The sequence below is a fragment of the Nyctereutes procyonoides genome, unplaced genomic scaffold (assembly GCF_905146905.1).
Source record: "Nyctereutes procyonoides isolate TBG_1078 unplaced genomic scaffold, NYPRO_anot_genome, whole genome shotgun sequence".
In the NCBI taxonomy this organism is placed as follows: domain Eukaryota; kingdom Metazoa; phylum Chordata; class Mammalia; order Carnivora; family Canidae; genus Nyctereutes; species Nyctereutes procyonoides.
This window is the reverse complement of record NW_026575052.1, coordinates 64,289,061-64,309,128: the sequence shown is the minus strand read 5'-3', so window position 1 is coordinate 64,309,128 and position 20,068 is coordinate 64,289,061. Positions and strand designations below refer to the sequence as shown.

General features: G+C 44.9%; 1 protein-coding gene across 2 annotated transcripts in view; it reads left to right on the top strand.

Moving 5' to 3' along the window:
* The window catches only part of FAM171A1 (family with sequence similarity 171 member A1), a 128,532-nt gene that overhangs the window by 90,908 nt on the left and 17,556 nt on the right, over nt 1-20,068 (top strand). Inside the window, exons 4-5 of one of the 2 annotated variants that reach the window (XM_055332760.1) lie at nt 2,995-3,153; nt 7,673-7,849. In XM_055332760.1, the coding sequence (XP_055188735.1) occupies nt 2,995-3,153; nt 7,673-7,849 (336 nt within the window). The remainder of the gene's footprint in view (nt 1-2,994; nt 3,154-7,672; nt 7,850-20,068) is intronic. The other variant, XM_055332761.1, reaches the window with a different exon arrangement.

Genomic DNA, 20,068 nt, shown 5'->3' with positions numbered 1-20,068 from the left:
TCCTGGGCGGGGGCGGTGAACAGTGTTGACCATTGTGAAGAGGTCAGTGAGGAGGAAGGTCAAGAAATAGTCACGGGTTTGCAGATTATACAGTCATCCATTGACATTTCCGAGGGCGGTGTGTGTTGTGGGTAAAAGCCAGATCGCTGGGGCTTGGGGGAAAGGAGAGGAGGCATTCACTTATGGGGATAACAGCATGAAAGTCATGTTTTTCTAGATGAGGAAGAAATGGGTATATTTGTTGGTTGTGTAGGAAAAGCTTGTAGAGAAAGATGATTGACAAAGGCAAGAATAGTTGGTGGGGCCGAGTCTTGCAGTATGACTAGCAGAAGTTTAGGATAGAGGTTTGGGTTGACCCTGGATGACAGCAGGGACAGAAGGGACAAGAGAAGAGGGAAGACAGAGATTTTGAAGTACGGAGGCAGGAGGTGGTAAACCGATGATTTCAGGAACGGAGAACCTGAACATCTAGACATGGAGATGGAGCCGAGTCTGAGAAGAACAGAAAAAGTTTGAAAACCCACTGTGGTGGGGAATGTGGGACGGGCATCCAGAGAAGATCTAGCTAGGCCTGTCCTCTCGGTCCCCCCATCCCCAGGGACCAATCACACCCCGTCCCGGAATTGAGGAAATCCAACAAGCAGCACTGATCTAGGAAGCTAGGCCTGAGGACATAACCGCTCCCCAGCCCCACTCGGGCACTTTGGATTTCATTCACACCGAGGCTTGGCGTAGCTTCGACCCTTACATAACTCCTCAGAGATTTCTTTGGTCATTTCAGCAGGCAAAGAGGCCTTGCCTTTGTTCTGTGTCTGGGAGTGTGTTTGGCCCCATACCAGACAGGGATCCATGTGCTGCTGGTCCCAGCATGTGTCCAATGGGCTGGACAGGCCACATCCCCTGCTAGCGAACCTGCCCCAGGCATCGCCCCTCTGTGCCCCCCGCCCACCAGCCACAGCAGATAGACCCCAGATGTCTGGCTCGTGACCAAGTTCTCCACAAAAAACAGAAGGGGAGGCAGCAGAGGGAGGGTGGGGAGCAGGGGTGGGGAGTTGGGGTGTGGAGAGGAGAGAGATGCATCTCTCACTGCAATGCATGATATGCTGGAGAACAAGAGAAGGCTGCATGCCTCTTAGAGAGAGGGGTGAGGGAGAGGGGAAGGAGGGATACCCAGTGGCCCCTGAGAACTGGGGAGCAGCTGGGTCTGGGGTCTCCACGTTCCAGGCCAGACTCGGTGAGGGGGTTAATGTGATTTCCCCTTCACCTGTCAGCCCTCTGGTCTGTTCCTTCCAGCCACAGGAGCCTTGGCAAAGATCTCAGCCTTCCCATCTCACAGGGGTGGAAAAGAAAAGGTTGGCTTTGACTCTCCATCTCCGAGCACAGTAGGGAGGAGACTGCTCCTCGCATGGGGTGCTCCTGGGGGACGGGGCACGAGGTGTCCAGATTCTGTGCAGACCAAGGAGGTGACAGGAGGAAGATATCAGTCTTCTGTGAAATCAAAGGAAAAGACCAGACTGAGCAGAGCTGGGAGTGAACCAAGACAGATCCTTGGATGCTAGTGCACCCAAGGTGGTGTTTTTGTGGTACAGATTAGCACTGGTTTGAGACAGGACCACGTGTTCCTCCAGTTAATCTCAGTGGAGGCAACAGAAGACATAACTTTGGGCATCTGGCTCCCCGGGGCCCGAAAGTGGAGCCTGTGTCTTCTGGGAACTCTAACCAGGAGATTTTCAGGTGTAGGGGGAGCGTCTGACTCTCTGCCACCTCAATTGTTCACAGTCCAGCCAGCCTCCCCCAAACTTCACGTCTGTTGGGTGTCTGTGGCCTCACTTGTAGGAAGAGAAATCCTATGGGCCCTTAAACTCCCTTATGCTTATGGATGAGTTTATTCCCCTCTAAAAAGTTTCTGATCCCAGGTTAAAAGGAATCCCAGGGCAGGCAGCTCGGGGCTGCCCCTTGCGCCCAGACAGCCACAGCCTGGGGGCAGGGAGCCTCCAGCTGACCACAGGGGAAACCACAACCCCCCGGGGCAGGATATGCAGTGACCAGAGCGGATCCTTGCTTTTCAGGAACCACAGTTTTCATTCACAGAAGTGTGTGAGTGCTATGACTTCCACTTCTACTAACTTTTGTCCAGAGGATGTTTTTGCTGTGTTTGTGCAAAGTGACTTAGCACCCTTACGCCTTGCGACTGTCGCCATAGCATTCGGTACAAACAGGTCCGGGTTTTGCAGTCAAAACAACAATGTAGAGCACAAACTCAAACTACAGGCACGGGATGACTGCCTGAATGAGCCCAACCTGGCCTTCTGCACGCAGCGTGCGGTGAAGGGAACATTTCTGCGTCATTTCAGGAGTCTCATCTTAAAATGCACAACATAATCTGGGACGAATAGCGTGCACCCCACCAGAGAGCCTGGATGCCACGTGGCAGGTTCTTCCAAGGGAAGAGTGTTCATTTACTGTTGGGCACTTGCTTACAATTCTTGTCCAGGCCGCACATTTATTTCCCATGCTTGGCTTCGCTTTTGGTCTGTGGAGTTAAACCAGATTTTGCCAGAAGATGAAAGAGGTGTTTGTAACAGTCTCAAAGGGTATCTCTTGCTTTGTTTTTGTAAAGAGATGAATTGTCATCGGCTCCGTTTGCTTATGCGGACGCCCTTTCCTAAAATGGTACACCCCCCCCCCAATGGGCAAATGCTGGGCAGTGAAAAGCTTGCTCACAAATAGGACTCGGAAAGCGTTTTGTTAAAAACCTAAATAACATCCTGTGTCAAAACAAATGTGACAATGGGCTATTATTTCTGTCCCCATAATAGCATGTTGTCACATCTTTGTGCCCTGCGTGACTGGGGGAGTGACTGGGGGACGGGCGGAGATGGGGGGGGCCAGGGGGAGGGGGTGGGGAGGCATGCTGAACCAGGGAGACTCGCTTCCTGGTTGCCTTAGATTTACTGCTCCTTCGGGAGGTAACTCAGAAGTTAATCTCTGCAGGTGCCCGGCCACAGCCTCGGGTCCACTTCCAGAGACGAGCTCTGCGGCTGCCTGAGAACACCAGCTACAGTGACCTGACGGCTTTCCTCACCGCCGCCAGCTCCCCGTCCGAGGTGGACAGTTTTCCTTATTTGCGAGGATTGGATGGAAATGGAACAGGTAATTGGAGTGTGTTTTCTTCTCAGCTGGGGCTTCGGTGTGTGGATCTTTGTTCGTGGCTGGAAGCGTGAGTCCTCCTTGGAAGAACCGGAGTTGTGAAGTGCAAGTGCGTTGGAACTGTGTTCACGAAGGATTCCGGTCTACAGCACCACGGAGGGGCATCTGAGTGCATTCGTCTCCTTCAGCCCTTCTGCCTTATGTACCATCTGAGATCCCCTTTGGTAGACTAAATATATTTAATTCAGAGAAATGCTTTTAATTGAAGTTGGGATGGATTTTTTTCCCCCAAGCATAAGGCTCTCTGCCCTTCGCCCCACTTGGCCCTGAAGTGGGTTTGATGGAGCTGCTGTGTGGCTTCCCTCACAGCCTGCACAGCCCCACCCACATGTCAACAGCTGGGTGGGGACGTCGGGGATGTCATTTCTAGGAATCAGAGCAATTAGGAGTGGGAGCCTCTGCTCTCGATCATCTGTGCCCATCCAGCGTGTTCCCACATCTTCCCATTCTCTGTGCTGTTCTCTCTGCCTCGACTTGGCAAACAGTGGTCAGGCTTTGATGTTGATTTGAATCCTCTCCTGATGGACCTCTATTCAGCTCAGTCGGTGTCACCCTATCCTGGCATGACACATAGAGCTTAAAAATCAGAGAAACTAAAAGCCAGCAGCCAGAAAATACATACAATCCCTTATCAGTAAAAACTGGTTTGCAGCCAACAGTGCACTTGGCACTACCGGTGGTCCCTGGTCCTAGGGACTGGAAAGTGGCAGATGCTGAAGCCCTGAGTCATTTCTTGTCTCCCCTCTTCTTTTTCCAACACTTCTGACTAGTCACAACATAAGCTGGAAAACCAGAAGCTGTTCTGGGCTAAATCCTGCTGGATGAGGGAGGTGACTGCATCTCCCCAGAAACACTTTTATTGCATTTCCCTGACTTGTCCGGAGCTTTGCATAAACGGACCTTGGATCCTTCTGGAAAAACTTTTACACCTGCAGCACCTGATCCATTTTGTAGAATGCTGATGAATTTCTGGTGACCGATCAAGGTGACCTGGTGATTTAAAGTTACTCACTTTTCATCCATCTGTAGCACCTGCTTTCAGAAATGTTTCTTCTTACTTCAGTTTTTGCGTGATGAAGATGCAATTAATATATTGGTAATGGGCCGTCAGAGAAAAAAAAAATGCTTGGTAGTCACTTTAAGTAAACATGATTGGGGGAAAATACTGACTTTTACTTTAAAAGTACAGGCCTAGGAGAAAAGTTCTATTTCAGGGAATAGGAAAAAGTACATTTTGAGACCATCATGCAACTGCTACCCAGTCTCCCCGGCAAATGGCACACAACCCTAAAACCCTAACTGGGAGGGACAATCTTATTCCTCAGGGCTCATTAATTTTTGTGTGCCCCACTTCCAAGAGCTCTTGAATAAATTATGACATCCGAGATGATGGAGAAGAGAGAACCAAAGACCTAGAACTATTGATTTTAGAGGAGTTTGTTTTATTTTAAAATCACTCTGTTATTTCAGAGGGAAGAAGGAAGGTCTTTAGAAGGTTACGTGCAGCTTCTTGCCCGCTGAAATAACTGACAGCTGATGTGGGAAGAAGACTCAGACCTCCCTTGAGTGCTGCCAGGAGAGGTGGCCACCCTGCGGCGTGTTGGCTCACACCCATGAGGGCTCTGGGACCATGGGCTCCACTTACACCCCGACATCTCACCCAGTTTCACACGGTGCACTCCCTCCCTCCTGCCCCATACCCACTTGCTTGCCTCTCATTTTATAAAATGCATCTAAGAGATTTCAGCTTTGCATGATGGCCTGGCCCACACATACCAGTGTGAGATGGCAGGCCGTAACTAGAGCCCAGCGAAAATGAATGGAGACCACAGATGGAATTGGAAAGGGCTGTGAAGGCCGGTTTCCTTGGAGTGTTCTTGGTTATGTCCAGTTCAGAGGAGTTTCCAGAGTTGTAAATAGAGCAATTCAGCCAGCTGGAGATTTGGGCCACTTTCTCATTTGTTCACCTGCGTCCAACCTGCTCCATAGTTTCCTGGTGTCACACGGGTCCACCTCCTCATACACACACAAGCATCACAGCATCACACTCCCCACTCTAGTTGCTCAGAAAGCATACAACTGTCCTCTGGCATTCCCAAGGGGTTTACAAGAAAAGACTTCTGCTGGTAACTCCAGGAAGACAGAGATGAGTCTGCAAAATGAGTAACGTCCAGAGAAGTCGGTAACAGAATGCAAAGCCAAATGGAAGCCTAGATGCTACGTGAGCAAAACCCCTCATGTTACAAGGGCAGTCAGAGGCCTCCTAAGCTTGGTCCAGGGGCGCTCCCCCCTCACCCAGCTACCTTTGCCTTGACACCTGTCCTCATCCGGACATGACAGGAGCCTGTTAACATCGAGAGGGAACAAGAGGAAAAGACCTCATTATATACAGAACTCAGTGCTTTGTGTGGAGTTGCAGTCTTCTAACCAGGGCTGGAGGGGAAACAATTGAGCCCGTCAAAGTATGACTCGTTGCAGAATAATGAAAGTGGGAGGGTAGAGCGAGAGTGTTTTGGAAGGCATAGAGTAGGAGTGGGTCCTGAGAAAGAGAAAAGAAGCCTCAAGAAAAGAGGTATCACTGCCTGCTGTGTCTTCCAACGGAGAGCTTTTCAAAGAACATTAAACCAGGTGAACCTAATGTATATTGTGTTAAATTAATAAGTCCTTTTCTGCAAGGCTGTGACTTACTTCTGAATGTTTATAGCTGAGTCTGTTTCTTTCCATAGGCTCATAGGAAAGCATCTAGTTCAGATAATGCAGATAAGAAAAACAAATCCCAGAGGGGCAAAGTAACTTGCCTGAGGCCATGTATGCAGCTAGCGGTGCATCTGGCTGGTACTGGAACCCGGGCTGCCAGGGCCAGGAATGTGCAAGAAAAAAGAAAAAAAAAATAGCAAGGGACAATTGATGAGTGGAAATCTGGAGACAGAGCTAAGTGGGAGGCAAGGATGGATGATGAGTCTGGAATGCTTTCCTAGTCTACCTGCTGCTTCCCTCTGCGGACATCCTGTCCTGGGTTTGCTGAAATCTGCAGCACCCTCCGCGGCTGAGAACGTTATCTCTGAGTTCTTTATACAAAGTCTAGTGAGTTGCTTAATTTCTCTTGGTTTTCAGTTCTGTCTCATCCAGAGAGTCTGACAGAAGAACCTAGAGAGGTAGATGATAGACCTGGCTTTACTTCTGTGTGCCCTTTGGGTAGTTGGCAGGTTCAGCTCTCAATCCAGAAGATGGTTTGGCCAGAAATATGGTAAATACTGGGTTTGGGTTTTCTTTATCCTAAAGTGAAATGACCAGACTAAAAGATTTCAGAACTTGAGCCTGTGATTCCGACGTGGACCTTTTGATGGAATTCCCATTACCATGTGTTTTCCTGCAATGACAGATGATGAGTATTCAAAGATGAGTATGAATTGTAAAAGGTAGTGCTGTCATGACCTATGTGTAAATTGCTCTACGAAGGGTTTAGCTATAACTCGTGTTGAAACTCTAAAATTCGCTAGATTTTCTTTAAATGTTTACATCTAGCCCTAAGTGGAGGTTCACTGTTAGCTCAGGTAGTTGATGGGTAGGTAAGTATATAAGTAGCTTAATAAGAAATCCTATAGATTATGTTCTAATGGAGCTTAAATTTTTTTTATCACTGTGCTTTTGTCGTTGTGCTCAAGTTTTAAAATTATAACAGATGACATTTTGTGTGATATTATATTTCAATGGAGAAAAAATGTTCTAAAATGGATTACTTAAGTATATAAATATAATATCGCTGTCATAAGCATTCCCTCATCTATCTATAAAGTAGGCAGTCATTAAAGCATCAACTTGGATAAAAGGCCTCTAATGTAGAATAATTGATGTATTAAATTCCTTTTAAACAGATCAAAATAACAATGGCAACTAAAATAACTCATAAATATTTCAAGTCCAAGTTTTCAGTAGTGTACTTTTAGTAGAAGTAAGCTAGGATTGTGAAGCACTCCTTGAAAAAATTCTCTTTTTCTTTTAAAGCAGCCTCTAATATAAAACATTTGGTTTCATGATGGGGATCTACCAAGTTATTAATATGTGCATGGGGTTCACTGTGTCTCGGAGTTGATTGCAGGGATTTCTACACATACCCTCCTCTCATGTTATAGATGAGTCTTTTCCTTTTGAGCCCCTTTATGAAAGCAAAGCACCATTGTGTAGCTGGAGTTGGCAAACCTGAGCTTGGATCCCAGACAGACCACCATGCCCTTGGGGCCAGCTCCCATTACCACCCTCTCTGAGCCTTTTTCTTTTACATGTAAGATGTGGATTTTACCTACCTTACAAAGGGCGTGGTGAGGATTTTATATATGTAAAGTGCTGACTACAGTGCCCGGCATGGAGGTACCGTACTCAGTGGATGGTAGCTGCAGACGGTGGCAGGAGCCCCACGTGGGTCCCTTTTGCGCGTGTGATGGAGAATCCCTCTTGCTTCCAGGAAACGGCACCAGGTATGACCTGACCCCAGTCACAGCTGTCAGCGTCCACTTGCTCAGCAGCGATGGAACGCCAGTGCTGGTGGATGGTCCCATTTATGTCACCGTGCCCCTGGCCACACAGAGCAGTCTGAGGCACAATGCCTATGTCGCGGCGTGGCGGTTTGACCAGAAGCTGGGTAAGCAAGACTCCTGTGATTGGCTAGCAGAAGACTTCATTACTGTTTGATTTTCCTTTGAAGAAGCCCATACAAGTCTCCCTTCCTGGAAAGATCCTGAATGCTGCTGCACACAGCGCATTGCATGGTTTCTGGCAGGTGAAGCTCAGGCCACTGTGCCAAGCAGGCAGGCTCTCTGGAGGGTTTTTTTTTTTTTGGTTTTGTTGTACCTTTAAACTCATTTACTTGAATCTTTAAAGGTTATGAGAGCTACAATCGGCTCCCCTAATCTTTATCCTTTTATTCTTTAGGTCTATGGTCTCTCTTGGTCATGTGGTTTTTAAGTTTAATGAAAAAAGAAAAACGTGGCCAACAAGGTACCAAAAGAGAAACAAAAATTACCCATAATCCCCCCCGACTAGAGGAAACCGTTTATAGTATTTTGTACTATATCCTTCCAGTTATTTCGCTATGCACATATGCATTAGTTATCTATTTCTGCGTAACAAATTTCTCCGAAACTCAGCAGCTTTAAACAACAGTGAGCATCTCTTATCTAATATTTTCTGGAAGGTCAGGACACCATCTGGGTGATTTCTGGGTCAGGTCCTCCAGCAAGGTTGCAGTTGGGCTGTCAGCCAGGGCTGTGTTCATCTTAAGGTCCAATGGGGGTTGGTGACCACACTTCCAATCCTACAAAGCTATTGCAGGCCTCAGCTCCTTACTAGCTGTTGGTGGGAGGCTTCACTTCCTTGCCATTAGGGGTCTCTCCATGGGGCTGCTCACATCATGGCAGCTTTCACCGAAGCAAATGACCCAAGAGAAAAATAATACAATAAAATAAAATAAAATAAAATACAGAAGCACAAGTGGGCAAAATGGAAGTCACAGTCCTTTATAATCTAATGTCAGAGTGACAGACCATCGCTTCTTTCCATATGCTCTTGGTCACAGGGCCCAACACAGGTACGGGGTGGGGTGGACTGCACACAAGTGTGAACACCAGCACATGGGGATCCCTGGGGCCCTCTTAGAAAGGGTGCCTTCCAAAAAATATATTTTTAACAGGAATGGGATTATATGCCATGTGGTGTTCTAACTTTGTTTTAAAAATCACATTCCTATCATAAACGTCCTTACATAGCATCAACTGTGAGTCTGCAATGTCAAAATAAATGATTGCATAGTATTTCATTATGTGGAAGTGTCATAATATGGTTGCTCTGTTCCCTATAATTAGAGCAAAACATTACTATTCTTACCAGTGCTGTGATAAATATCTTTGCAGCTAAATCTTTAGGTGCAGCCATACTTATTTACTTAGGATAAAATTTTATATGAAGTGGACCTGCTGAATTAAAAAATATGAAATTCTGAAGCTTTTAATACGTCTTTCTAATTTATTCTCTAGGAAGTTTTATTGTTGATGTTCTTCACAACAATATGGGCGCACATGCTTGTGTGCTTAGATTTTCATACCACCTTCATTCCCCCTTCCGTACTCCATAACCTTGAAAGTCAAGCTTAAAAATTCTGTTTTCAAGAGTTCCAGGGTGGCCCAATTGGTTAAACATCTGCCTTCAGCTCAGGTCATGACTTAGGGTCCTGGGATTGAGCCCCACGTCGAGCCCACGCTGGGCTCCTGGCTCAGTGAAGAGCTTGCTTCTCCCTCTCTGCCCTGCTCGTGCTCTCTCTATATATATCTTTCTCTCTCAATAAATAAATAAAAACCTAAAAGAGAAAAAAAAAGAATATACTGGCTTTCAGATCCCCTAGCCCAGAATTTTAAAGTATTAGACTGTGCATAAAGATTATTGGGAGATGTGTAGTGTCAAATGTATTTTCAAAGATACCTATATTCCTTGAGTAGTCAAATCATAGTTCTGGGAATTTATATTTGAAAATAAATGACTGTTGTTGGGTGTCTGGGGTTTGGTGGGGTTTTGTTTTGTTTTGCTTTGGTTCATTTTGCTTTTCAAATAATTACTAGTAGAAGCCATAATTCTTTGTGTGGAATTCACTGATTTTACTAGACGTACTAAACTTGATATTGATGGATGGACAGTGTCACTGTATTAACATATCCCTCACTAAGATAGACAGGCTATCACTGACGTGTGCCCTCTACAACCTAGTCAGGACATGAGGAGCCCTACACTTCCCAGGAGAAGATAGATTGAGAGGGGCGTGACTGGGAGAATCGCAGAAGAACACGGGAGAAAGTAGGAAGAAGGGAGACAGCTTGCATTCTGTATCTTGAAAACCTGGGTCTGCTCCTTGTAAGGCTGTAAGTCCCACCTTGGGCAAATCACCGTGCCTGTTTTCTCATTCATATAAGACGTGCATTTGTTGAGGCTCTTATTCCTTTTATATTGTTTCTCTTCCTTCAGTCTCCCAGTTGGCCCCAAATGTGCCCAGGTCCATGCTCTGGAGCAGCAGCATGGCATGTGGTCAAGAGCAAGGGGTCTGGATTGGAATTCCAGCTCTGCTACGCACTGGCTATGTGGCCCTGGGCAAATTTGTGCCAGTTTTCTCAACTATGAAATGGGGGTGATAATAATAATAATATGTAATATTGTTACAAAGAAGATACTAGACGAAGTTCTCCAGAGAAACAGAACCACAGAACCAATAGGGTGTGTGTGTTGGGGGATGCGGGGGTGTATTTTATTTTAAGGAATTGGCTTATACATGTGTGGAAGCTGGCAAATCCAAAATCTGCAGGGTCAGCCAGCAGCCTGGAGACCCAGAGAGGAGTTGATGTTTCACCTTGGGCTCAAAGGTAGGCTGTTGGCAGAATTTTCTCTTCCTTGGGGGCAGTCAGTCTTTTTCTTGGTGCCTTCAACTGACTAGATGAGGCCCACCCACATTATGAAGAGAAATCTACTTTACTCAGCCTACTGATTTATATGTTAATCTCATTTTAAAAATACCTTCACAGCAACATCTGTACGTGTTTGACCAAATATCTGGGAACCATGACCTAGCTCAATTGAGACAAAAAATGAACCATGCCAAGGAAAAAATGAGTTAATGCTTATAAGAGGCTAAGTGTAGCACCTAGCACAAAGCAAGTACACCCTAAGAGTATATAAACAGAGGGGAAAAAAAAGTAAACAGAAGTCTCCCCATCCTGTAGAAGGCTTTCACAGACCGTGCCCTCCAAACCACTTCCCAGATTCCCCTCAGCCAGATCTCTTGAAAGATTGTTCTCCATGTGCTGCTTCCATTTCTTAGCCCGCTACGATCTTGCTTCCTGCCACCCACTCTTCAGAAGAGTTAAGGGGTGTCCCCTATCAGACCATCCAAGTAGAAACCTCAGAGTTCTCCCCACTTTATTCTTTTGCTTCACCTTCCTGCCTGCAGCCACATCTGGTTCCCTGCAAAGACATGTTGCTGTCAGAGCAGGATTTCTCAGGGGTCCCCTCTCCCCTCCTTCTCTATGTTACCTCTTGCCTTGGTTCAGACACTTCCCTCTTTTCTGGCCAGTTCCAGCAGTCCACACTCCTCAGGCACACAGATGTCTTCAGAGCCAGCCACTGCCTGTCACTCTGCCTCATATCCAGCCACTTGTCTTCTGCGCCACCACCCTTGCTCCCACACCAAACTGCCTACCCATCCCTTTCCCCGTCTATGCTAAGGTGTCCCCGAAGCTTGTCCCATTTTGTGAGCGGGATCTCTCTTTTCAAATCCCTTTCTCCATCCCCGAAACCATAATGTAACCCCTCTCACTTACATTGTACATATTGCAGTGATACCAGAAATATAAACGGAACTTGCAGTTTCTTAGTTACCTGGACAGTTTATTGTGAAGTAACATTTGTACTTAAAAATGATTACTATCGCAGAAGACAGTCGTATACATACGTACAGAGAGAGGGGCACAAAGTGTGATCACGAGGGCCCTTGTGAAGGAGACGGGAGGAATCAGAACCAGAGGAGATGCAACAGGGAGGTGGAGGCAGAGACTAGAGCTGTGTACTTTGAATATATGGAGGAAGGAGCCACAACCAAGGAACAGAGGCAGCCACGAGAAGCTGAAAAAGGCAAAGCAACAGAGGCTCCTCGGAGCCTCCAGAAGAAACCAATCCTGCTGACACCTTGACTTCAGCTCGGCAGAACTGACTTCAGAACTCTGACTTCCAGAACTATAAGAGAATACAGGTGGATTGATTTAAGCCTTCTAAGTCCATGGTCATTTATGACAGAAGCAACGAGAAATTAAAATGATACAGAAGTCCGTGAAAACAAAGAAATGTGCATTGCGATGAAGCCTCTGAAATGTAAGTTATCTGATTCTCCATCTCTTCCCTGAAAATAATCCCCACGGCATGGAGCCTTTTGTCATCAGGAACCTTGTCCACGATCTATTTTCACTTAAATGGTCTCTTTAACCTAGCATCAGCTGTGAGAAATGTAGCTGCCAAACTCCTGGCTATAACAACTTGTATGTGAACACAGAAAAGCCAACATTTGGATAGTCATTCAAAAATAATCAAATGACTTAAAGTATGTTTTGTGAGAACTTTAAGATTGATGGATATGTCAAAGAAACCGTATGTTCTTGAACTTCCTAAACTCAATAGAAGCCTACATATTTCATAAGGGGTTTTTTTTTTACTATTTTTTTTATTACTAGGGTTCTTATTTTGTTATAGTTAATCAATATAATACCATTACTTCAGTAGAAACTAAGTTATCTTGGTTAAATAAAAAGTTCCCAAGGCAGAATTATCAGATCAGGAAAAGAGTAGGAGCACATCTTAAGCTTAAAACACTGCTTACTAATTAGCAGCTCTTTATGATTAACTCAAACACAATAATCACTTCAAACCATTTTAACACTTTAAATTATCTGCTTTTGAGGCAAATCAAAGTAATGGTAGTTCCAAACTGTTTAACAGCCAGATACAGCAATCTGTGAATCCATTAAGAATTGTTCACCTAAATCGGGGTTGGCAAACTACAGCAAAGCTAAGAATGGTGTTTACATTTTTAAATGATTGAAGAAAGAATCAAAAGAAGAATATCTCATGGGAAATGAAAATTAAATGAAATTCAAATGTAAACACCCCCAAATAAAATTGTATTGGATGCTATGGACTGAATGTTTGCATCCCCCCCTCCCCTTCAAAATTCATATGTTTGAAATCCTAACCCCATTGTGTTTGGAGGTAGGGCCTTTGGGGGATGTTTAGGTGATGAAGGTGGAGCCCTTATGAATGGGATTAGCACCCATGTAAAAGAGGCCCCAGAGACCTCCCACCCATGTGAGGATAGAGAGAAGATGCCATCTGAGAACCAAGAAGTGGGATTTCATGAGACATTGATTCTGATGGCACTTCCAGCCTCCGGAGCTATAAGCAAGGAATATCTGTAATTCATAAACCACCTAGTACGTTACTATTTTTATAGCAACCCAAAGAGACTAAGACACGAACACAACCATACCCATTTGTGTATGGTCTCCATGAGTGCTGTCTCATTACATCGGCGAGGTTGAGTGGCTGAGACAGAGACCGGGTGTCCCCACAAACTGAAAATACTTGCTGTCTCACCTCATACAGAAGAATTCTGTGATCCTTGATCTAGAAGACATTCAACAGGGAAGCTCTTGCCATTCTAGTACTAGAAAGTAGATTCTGCGCTCATGCTCTGCAAGGCTGAAGGGGGGGGGGTGCCTGGCACAGCCACAGTGTGCTACTTCCTGCCACCTGGGTAGCCCTCAGCATTTTGCTAGGAGTGAGGATTGACGCTCAGACGGGTAACGCCTTTGTTATAGGGCAAGACTTCAAACTCTGTAAAGAAAGATGAAATTGCTTTTAGTTCCATGGGACTTTTATTTGAAAAATAAATCCACATTTTAACACTACCTCAAATACTTCAATCTATGACTGCCAGATGACTGAAAGTTTATTCTGATGAGAGGGACCTAGAGATGCTCCCTTTTAAACACCATCAGAATGGAATCAATATTTGATGCTGCCATTTATCACCATTGTCTTCTTTTTCTTTTTCTTATTCTTTTTTTAATGGTCTTTTTTTTTCTTTCCTTTTGGAACAAGCCAAAAATTTTCCATTATGAAAATTAGCATCTCTATACTTCAACCCACATGTTCATCAGAGGATGACCTAATAGATTAGCACTCCCTTAGAACATAAGTAAAGAAAGTTGGATTTCGTTTAGTGTGTTACAGCAATTTGAACTGACTCATTGTTATGTGCACTCTCCATAAAAATAATTTTTTTAAGAAGTGCAGCTTGCATATCCTAGAATTCAAACCTCTGCTGCATGTCAGTACCGTGTTAAAGTGCCACTTGATTTGTGCCCTTGATTTGCAAGGGAGGACTCTGTTTAGTGAGCACAAGTCTTTACTTTTGAGGAATGAGCAGATTTCTTGAACTTGCAGTCTTCCAACTGTGCTCTTTTGGAAAGTAGAAGCATGCCAGTGCCTGAATCATGGATGGAGGCCCGGGGCAGGGGATGGGCTAATGTGGACAGACACACGTTCTCATCACTCATGTGCAGGGGTGCAGTTTGAAGGAAGCAGTTTTCCTTCCCCCGTCTGGCACATGAAGTTTCACTGGTCATGGTGAATGCATCTTAGCTGAGGCTTTCTGGGCAGTAGGAGATGATTATGTCAGCTTGCTTTTACAGGCATTTGCCCTCTCGCCTAGAACTGGGGCAGCAGATGGTTGTCCAATGTTTCGGGTTGTCAGACTGTGATCTGACTCGTTGCCCTGGGGAATGGTCACTACTGAGCATGCAAACCAGGTCAGTGGTTTGGATTTAAAGTGACCAACTAACTGGCAAAGAAATCAACATTTCGGTTCCTGGACGTGATAAGTTTCTGCTGTTTGAAGATGACTTGGGTTATTACTGGATTTGAATACTCTCATCCTAACGAGGTGACAGAAATAAAAGCATCTTCTAAGTGAAGCTACATTGTAGAATCCAGTTTTAACTGCCTTCCCAAAACACAGCCTGCGGAGTGTGTGTGGGTTGCTATAGAAATGGCAGTTACTAAACCACCTCTTGTCATGCACGTATGGTGCATATGTACCAGGCACTCGGGATCCCCACTCTCAACTGGCCTGGAGTGGATTGGTCTCCGCTTCAGATGGTGAACAGTACTGCTCAGGCCGTGCTCTTTGACCTAGTGCATTTAGGTAAGTCTCGGCCAGCCTGCCCATGAAGGTGGGGCCTGATTCAAATTATAGATCTGGATGTTTTTTCCATTTCATTGTTTTCTGGAGGGGAGGAAGGGATGGGAGTTCTTAAAGCACTAAATTATGCTTGGAACTTTCCAGAAATGAACATAATATCACTGCCTTATCGTTTTTCTCTCTATGCCCTGAGCACACGTCAGAAGGGAAGGTGACAGATGGAATACTGAGATGCAGAGATGGAATTAAGGGTGGGGTGGGCAAAAAGTTAGGACAAAAGAAGGGAGTTCAGGTTTCTAGCAAGTAAGTGTGTACTTACATGTGTGATGTTAATTTTAGAACCATACATGCCGTCGTTTATTTTTTCAAAAAGAACAGACTCCATAGTTAAGAGTATTGCAAAGAAAGCTGACTTACTAACTTAAGTGTGATGCCAACTTCGTCCTTAAGAAAGGTGACATGAAGTAGGCCTTCTCCCAGTGCAGGCTGTTTCTCAGAAACAAAGAAATAACTCTCAGGAAAGGAGTCTCCACTTTCCCAGATTTTAAAATTGCCCATAAAAGTGAATTCAGACTTCTACTAGGTACGTAGGAGAAGCCAAGGTAAAGGAAGTCGATTGAAATGATGTATTAAAGGACAGAAAGGAACACTTGGAGATACAGGACTTCATTTAGGTAAAATGGTGGCAATCCCATAGAACTTTAGTTGACCAGAAATCTTGGCTGCCACATAGCCAACAAACTGGTGTGGTTTTGAGACACAGATTGCCATCTTTTGGCCACTACCCACCATGAGCATCACAGCTGCGTGGTCCGAGGGGAGTGCGCTCAGGCTGCCCACGGGGAGAATGGAGGCACAGTGATCTCAGAACATGGACATTTGTTTTTCAGTTGTTGCCTAGCAACTCAAAAAAAAAAACATTCTTGTGCTATCAGTCCATTCCTAGGAGTCATTAAGCCGTTTGTGTTTGTAGCCACCCAACCCTAAAATGAGAATTTTCAGAGAATAATGAATGCCATCACATTAGCCACATTGTAGTTGTGGTTCAAGGCCAGTTTTGTTTTGAGACCTTATTGTTACAGACTTAATCTTTCCTAAAGTGTCATTTTATACAGAACTAGAACTCCCCATGCTTGAGTATGACCTAAACAGTTTTTGGCAAGCTTTGCAAATGACTGTTGCCCACTTTGTGGTCTTAGAGTGTATAGAATAGATCAGTATGATTCTCCTAAAAGGAAATGTATTTTACTGACAACTCTTAATTCCCACTGACGGAATATTCACATTGTGAACTTTCCATGGCAAATATGTATCCCCCCGCCGGCCTCCCCATCACCTGGGCGCCTCCAAGCCCCTTGCTTTGCTGCTGCCCCTTGGCCTGCATTTTAAGCAATGTGTCTAACATTGCTCGTTCTAATAGCAGCCTGGGTGATAAATAAGAAGGTTGAAGCTGCCAAAATTTTCTTTAAAACCAAATAATCTTAAAATGTCTTCTGTTTTCAGTTCTTTCCACTGAAATGGATAATTAAAGGGAAAGGTATTTTTGATAGAATATTGCCCTGATAGTACCATTATAGCAGGAGTCCATAGAATATAGGCAGCATGAAGCCCAGAAATTGAGACAGCTTAGACTTGGATACTGCCTCATCCTAGTAACCAACTAGGCTACTTAGTTTTGTATGTTGAGCAAATCCCGTAACCTCCCTGGGCCATAAAATGGGAACAGCACCTGGCACTCGGTGGAGAGCTCTGTGCATGTTAGCTATCATTATTATAATCATCACTGCTAGGATGCAGCCCATATTTAGTTTGTGAATTTTTGGTGAAGCATGATGTAAAAAAGGACAGGTATGGTGAAGTCCTGGCATCTTTAAATTTAATATCCATTCTCAGCCAAGGCTGCCGAGTGGCTCTTAGGCCCCAGGTATCCAGTTTGATTGGTTGGTTCCCTTGTTTCATATTTGTACCGGTTGCTCCATGTTTTGACTGTCATTGCTGTTTCCCTTTTCAAATAGCTGTTAAAGTTCGGAGTAGGTTTAAATCTGAGCAAAGCAGGCACATAAGTCCCCTGGTGGGCTGAGCAAGTGTTTGCCCAGTGTCTGAACTCCAGACCAGCCCTGCTCTGCCTTCCCACAACTCTACACCCTTGATCTTTACAGCATCCCATGTTGTCCTCACAATGCTGAGGAGGAGGACTTGGGGTGGATGAAGATCCCAATGTCCAAGCTTTCCAGAGTCAGACTGCAAGTTTTTCAAACTGGAACCTGTTGGCCCAAAGAGCTTCTTTGGTGTATGGGAATTATCCAGAAGGATTTTAAAATCTGAAGTTTGGGGTTTGATAATAATCTTGTAAAACTTGGGATGCCTGAGTGGCTCAGTCAGTTAAGCATCTGCCTTCAGCTCAGGTCATGATCTCGGGGTCCTGGGATCAAGCCCCACATCGGGCTCCCTGCTTAGTCGGGGGGAGTCTGCTTCTCCCTCTGCCTTGTGCACCTCCCCCCACTTGTGCTCGCGCTCTCTCTCTCTCTCTCTCTCTCTCTCTCCCTTTCTCAAATAAATAAATAAAATATTTTTAAAAAATCTTAGAAAACTTAACATGAAAATATTCAGCAGCATCAAGATTTGATACAGAATTTAAAGTCATCAGATACTCTCATTGCCTGAATATACACTTAGGAATAGACTATTATTGGATAGAATAGAATCTCAGAGAGAGAACTGAACTGGGGTGGGTCGCTGTCGTTTGTCAAGGATCCCCACTGAGTTAAGCAGTGTATGATCAAAGTATGTTTAAAGAGGAAAATTTCTTGGCAAGTTCAGCCAGAAAGAAGGTAACAAGAGAACCAAATCTTAGGCACACCAGGCTCAAAAGAAGCCTCACCCTACGTCTCTATCATGTTTATGTTGCAAGTGATGAGTGCCCTAGAGTCATCAGATACTACATTACGTTGCTGGGTTTTATTTTAATTTTATTTTGAAATTGGATAGTCTTTTTTCTGTTTCTTCTTTAAACTTGTTTTGGTTTCAAACTTTTGTACGAGCTACACTCTTTTATATTAAGATATTTTTAACACATAATGACTTTTTAAATAAGTTGAACACATTGCACAAGGATATTGTTTCCATTCTAAATTAATTTTGTGCATTAATCAGGTCTGGAAATCATCAGAAGGAAAGATAGTCCTGGCCTGGTGTCTATTTTAGGCAAAGCTTCATCAACACTCCAGATTTAATCTTGGAAATATGTGCATTACTGAGAAAACCTTTTAAATAGGTCATTTTATCTCTTGACATTTTTTTTTAAGATTTATTTATTTGAGAGGGAGGGAGAGAGCACGAGCAGGAGGGGCAGAGAGAGAGAGAGGCAGAGAGAATCCCAAACAGACACCGAACTGAGTGCAGAGCCCAACTCAGGGCTCGATCCCGTGGCCCTGAGCTGAAACTGAGAGTCAGACACTTCACCTACTGTGCCACTCAGGCGCCCCCATTTTATGTTTTGGAATAAAATCCTACCTCTTAGTCACTCTGCCCTTCGAGCAGTACCAACCTTAGACTGAGCAAGAATGACGGCTGCTCTGACCCCCCCACCCCACTTTAGAGGACCTCACTCTGATCCTCATCCAGCTGTGCCCTCTCCTCATGGGATAAGCATCCACTGACCCAAAGGGATGTCGCCAACTAGAATCTGAGACTCCTTTCTAGAACACCCTCCTGATACTCTAGACTCCAGTGTCCCCTGCCCACACAGGCCTAAAGTGGTTTCCAGGTGCTCTACCCCCAAGGCCTTCTCCCAAGGGCAGACCTCTCCACCCATATACATGTGCCATGTGCATACCCTTAGGCCAAAAGGGTGGCCAAGGAGTGACTGCTGTTTGGGTCATGAACTTGGACATGGAGTAGGGATCCACATCCATGTGCACGAGGGTGGGGGAGTGAGTTGAGAAGGGATGTAGGTCTCAGACCAACTCTCCTCCTGCCATTTGTCCCAGCATGTACTCTGAAGCATGTAAGAATTCCACATTGAATCCTAGACTTTAAGTTCTATAAAATGATGGCTGAGAGGGTAGGACATCTTCCTACGTTGATTCTTTTTGGCCCATGTCTGGAGTCACTCCATTCAAATTCTTTGTGTTTACACACATACACATGCCTATATGGAACACACACACACAGCAAACCCAGCCTACGCAGAATGCACTCCGTTCAAGGTATCCACAGAAGCACACTTGCTTGTTATGCAGCATGACAAGTGGACGCAGTTGTACCTGGCAGCCCAGGCATCTCCAATGTGCAATTCGAAGTTGTGCCTAAATTGTAGGGAAAGAAAAAATAGGATCATGTGGGGAACACTCTCTTCCCCCTACTCATTCTCAGCTGAGCTTATCCATTCGCAAAGCAGGCATTGCTATAAACCAACATTTTTCATCACTGTTCTCAGAGCAGCCATGGAGGTTGAGAGCTACCATCTTTCTTAGAAAGACGCCAAAACTTGGTACATGCACAGCATCCCAGGGAACTCAGGAGACACACAAAAACATGCTTTCCCTCAGACTTCAGGTCCCTTCCTTTTTTAGTGCATCAGATTTTTGTGCATTCCTGCCCCTATGCCAAGACTTGATGTGGCTTAATAGTATAATGGGCTAAATCTGGGAATGCAAAACAGCCCAATCCCAGGTGTGTTTGATTTGGCACATACAGTTGGTTTGGGGGCAGTTGTTTGTTTGCTGTGTTTTAATTTACTGCCAACATTTAAAAATGAAAGATTGCCATTGGAGTTCTTTTCTTGGCTTCTCTTTTCTTAGAATTAAACAGTTCATTCATTCCAGCATATATTTATCGAACAGCTTCTTTGCGCCATACTTCTTACTCCGCTGTTGGCTCTTGGGATAAAGCAATAAGAAAATAAGTCCAGGAAGGACCCTCTGGTTATGAAGCTTTTGTTCTAAATGAAGGAGACAGAAAGTGAGCCAGTTTGCTTCATAAGGCCTAAGTACCGTAAGACTGTTGTGTAGAGTGATGTCAGAGAATGACTGGCTGACCAGAGCCTTTGGAGAAGTGACATTAGAGCTGAGA